We start from the raw sequence: 3,493 nt of genomic DNA, 5'->3' as shown, positions 1-3,493 counted from the left end.
AAAACATGGAGACTAACTGGACTTATTTGCCCTTTGAAGTTCAATAGGGCCCAGCTATTTAGTGGATCACATGTAACATGACAATATCGAGGGAGGTGCTCAAAGACTTGGAAGCTATTTGCAACTTGGATGGTACAATTGATAGCCCGGCGAAGCGGATGGATTATTCACCCGAGCCGAGTGAGTCGCATAATTGGCCATGGTTAAGAATGACATCCAGTCTCTCTCTATAGTACAATTCGCTTATGCCGAGAGCTTTTCTCTCTCGGTAGGAATGACAGTTATTACTAACCTTAAAAGATGATCTTTTTAAGTTTAGAGACCGTGATGAAATCATAGGAGAGCTCGTGATAACATATAATCTTCCCTAAGATGAGATCGTATTAGCTTATGATTATCGAATTTGGATTGCTAATTAACTTCTAATTAATAACCCTAGATCTGGCCAAAGGAAAAAAATATATATATAAAGTTAACAAAGTAATTAATTGACGAAAGAAGCAATTCGCTTTCAATGCTGGGGAACAAGTGAGGCAACAAAGTCCACAATTTCGAGGGAGTTTGTCTCGTAAATGTGGCATGCCTTCGACAGCAAGGGAGACTCATCCCCATCTTTGTCTCATCTTTGACGCTTCGTTTTCATTCTCTCCCTGCAATCAAGGATTGCGACTTCTTTTATAAGTGCCTTGATATATGGTCGATTGGGAATATTCTGTCCCAATCTTCTTGACTTCTTTAAACGCATGAAAAAGACATATTTTCGTGACCAATGTCGAAGTTAGACCGTCATGAAAGACGTAATTTTCAATGAAATAAGGAGTTTTAACGTCGTTGGGTCATCTCAAGAAGAAGAGAGAGAAGGCGACCATCCAACATTTTCGGTCGGCACGATTATGTAATATGCTCGACATTATTGAATTTCTTGTAAAAAAGAATGAGGTTGGCTTGTAATTTGGAAGTAAAATCGATTTGACACGAGATTCTGGAAACATAAAGATGCATTAAATGACCCCAAAGATAAATTTAGAACCAGAAAAAGAAAAGAAAAGAAAGAAAAAGAATCTTCCAAATATGATTTTTGTAATTAAGTTCATTATATTTCATAATAATGTGTCCTCTAGAATGTTACATTTTGTTTAGAAATTATTTCTTTCTAAAAAGACATCGGATTCTTCGAAAGGCTATTAATAATCATGAAAAAACTATTTTTTTTTCATTAAGTCGCTATAGGAAAGGTCTATTCAAAATCATTTTTCTAAAAATTTTTTTTAGACACTATTCTTTTGTATAAAGGGATTCGAGAACTCTACGAGTCCCCGATTAATTCACTCGAACCATATCGGTTCACTAAAAGATAAATCTCTCACAACGTGAATTTTCTCAGTTCACAATACTCGAATCCGAGACATTATTTAAGAGAAATAAGTACCGAACTATTTAAACCAATCCATATTGATTTTTAGGCTCTATTCTTTAGTGGACTAATTCAAATCGAACTGGGTTAGTCAATATTCGTTAAACTTTCAAAATGCACGTCAATAATGTTAATTTTGCCGCGCCTTCATAACTCGCTCTTTTTTTTTTCCGCTTTTGAATTGATATGTTTTTCTTCTTCTTTCATTTGCTAATTCTTCTTCTTCTTTTTTGTTTTTTTCAAATCAATACTTCACTTCATTCTGTAATGTAAGGTTAGAACTTCGAACCCCAAGAGAGATCAAACGAAAACACAACACAAAATAAATTATTTTATTTTATATTATGAAATGATCCCATTCGAGTCGTTTCATTCTTTCATACCAAAACATGACAGTAACGTTCTCAGTCAAACTTGGTCATCACCTTCGGCACCAGTATTACTACTGTCTAATTCGACTTCTGCCTCGACGGCGGATAGTTTCTTGCAGAGGGTGACGGGGTACTTTAGGGCGTTGAGGTCGACCTTCCGAAGGGCGGCTTTCCCGAGATCGATCCCACATATGTCGGAGAGCCTGACGAGGTAGAGCAGAACATCAGAGAGCTCTTCCCCTAGATGAACTTTCTCTTCTTCTTCCCAATCGGGCAGCCCTTTGGGAACCTCTCCCTTCCATTGGAATATCTCCGATAGCTCCCCTACTTCCCCCACCTGAAACAGAAAAAACCCGACAAAACAATGAATTCTCGAATCATGTGCAGTCGATGAACTGCACCAAGGCCGTCACACCTTTGCCTGATCATTTTGTGGGTGACAAGTTGGTTATCCTCAACAAGTCTGAGTATTCATCGGCTAAAGAAAGCATGACAAAATAATTAATTCTTGAAACATTTGCTCAATCAACTTCAACAAGCGCAGTCCATGAAAAAGGTTATTTCCATCAAATCCAAATGGCCTTCGATACGTAAAACTGTCAACCCGAACAAGTTATGAGTAGCAAGTCGGTCTCATCAGCCACCCGTCCATCGTTGTAAAAAACTACCGAGAAACGAAAGCCTATCCAATCATATGCGAGCAAAATGCATCGAAGAACATGAGCAAGTAAACCGCACACATGAAAAACAGCAAGAGTGGACAGAAAGAGAACAACTCGGACTCTCCAACCCGATAATTGCGATGGAAGCAGAACTTTTTGAGAAACCTTCGACAAAAAAGAAGCTAGAGTACCAGGGCCAGGAGGAGGTTCCGGGGACTGTGGAACTGATCCCAGTCCCGTTCCTTGGCGAAATCCGCCATCTTCTGCCTCAGAATGTCGAGACTCACACTCTGTTCTCCCTCCAAAACCATTGTTTCTCCTATCCCCTTCTTCTCTGAAGACAGCTAAATCGATCAGGCAGACCCCCCAGCACAGAATTAATAAGCAGAGGGGGACAGGAGCAAAGAACAGAAGAGGAAGAGGCAGAAACAATGGGGGATCGACGCCAGGAGTGAAAGCACTGTGATGTGATCTAATGTCTCTATTCCTCGATAGAACAAGCCTTAGCAGGTTCAGATGAGATTGGTTCGGTTCAAAATCAACTTTCTTCAGAAGGGCTGTCGTTGGGACAATATTAGAATTATTATGTCACGGAAAACAGAGCAGAACAGAGCAGGGAACAACGAGGGTAGGAAGACAGCAACGGATGGGATGTCACTGTTTTCATGGAGAAGTGTGACTCTGCCTCTCCTCTGTTTTCTTTGACTTCCTCCTCCTCCTGCCTTTATAGGCAGCAGTTATTAATATCTATCAACCCAAAGTGATTCGATCTAGTAATTAATGTGTATTTAGATTTACATCGAGACCCGGATTGAAACCCCCTTGAAATTATCGGAACGCTTTTGGCGTAATTATTCACTCCGTGTGCTGCCAGGAGTTCATAGAACTCCAGGAATTAGTCGAGCGAAAATCGAATACCTAAAATTAACAAAAAAAATAAAATATATTAATATTTATTTGGGAGGCGAAAAAGGAGTGCACTATTACGATACATATTAAAATATTTCGAATTTAAAAGGTCAGGATTTTATTTTGGTTAATGAAAC

The 3,493-nt window shown here is 39.2% G+C and overlaps 1 protein-coding gene across 1 annotated transcript; it reads right to left on the bottom strand.

Moving 5' to 3' along the window:
• Window positions 1-1,749: 1,749 nt before the first annotated feature.
• On the bottom strand, window positions 1,750-3,151 carry LOC116187067 (dCTP pyrophosphatase 1). The gene is made up of 2 exons (XM_031515654.1): window positions 2,639-3,151; window positions 1,750-2,122 (listed from the first exon to the last, which is right to left on the bottom strand). The coding sequence occupies exons 1-2, from the start codon at window positions 2,756-2,758 to the stop codon at window positions 1,823-1,825; spliced, it is 420 nt and encodes a 139-aa protein (XP_031371514.1). The 5' UTR covers window positions 2,759-3,151; the 3' UTR covers window positions 1,750-1,822.
• Window positions 3,152-3,493: the final 342 nt, after the last annotated feature.

The sequence above is a fragment of the Punica granatum genome, chromosome 8 (genome assembly GCF_007655135.1).
Source record: "Punica granatum isolate Tunisia-2019 chromosome 8, ASM765513v2, whole genome shotgun sequence".
Taxonomy (NCBI): domain Eukaryota; kingdom Viridiplantae; phylum Streptophyta; class Magnoliopsida; order Myrtales; family Lythraceae; genus Punica; species Punica granatum.
This window is presented reverse-complemented; position numbering and strand designations above follow the sequence as displayed.

What these genes read in the sequence shown, in the direction of transcription:
- LOC116187067 (XM_031515654.1), bottom strand. Translation starts at nt 2,758, where the DNA reads ATGGTTTTGGAGGGAGAACAGAGTGTGAGTCTCGACATTCTGAGGCAG. An exon ending in GGAACCTCCTCCTGGCCCTG is followed by an intron (nt 2,123 to 2,638) that starts GTACTCTAGCTT and finishes TTTCTGTTTCAG; the next exon opens with GTGGGGGAAGTAGGGGAGCT.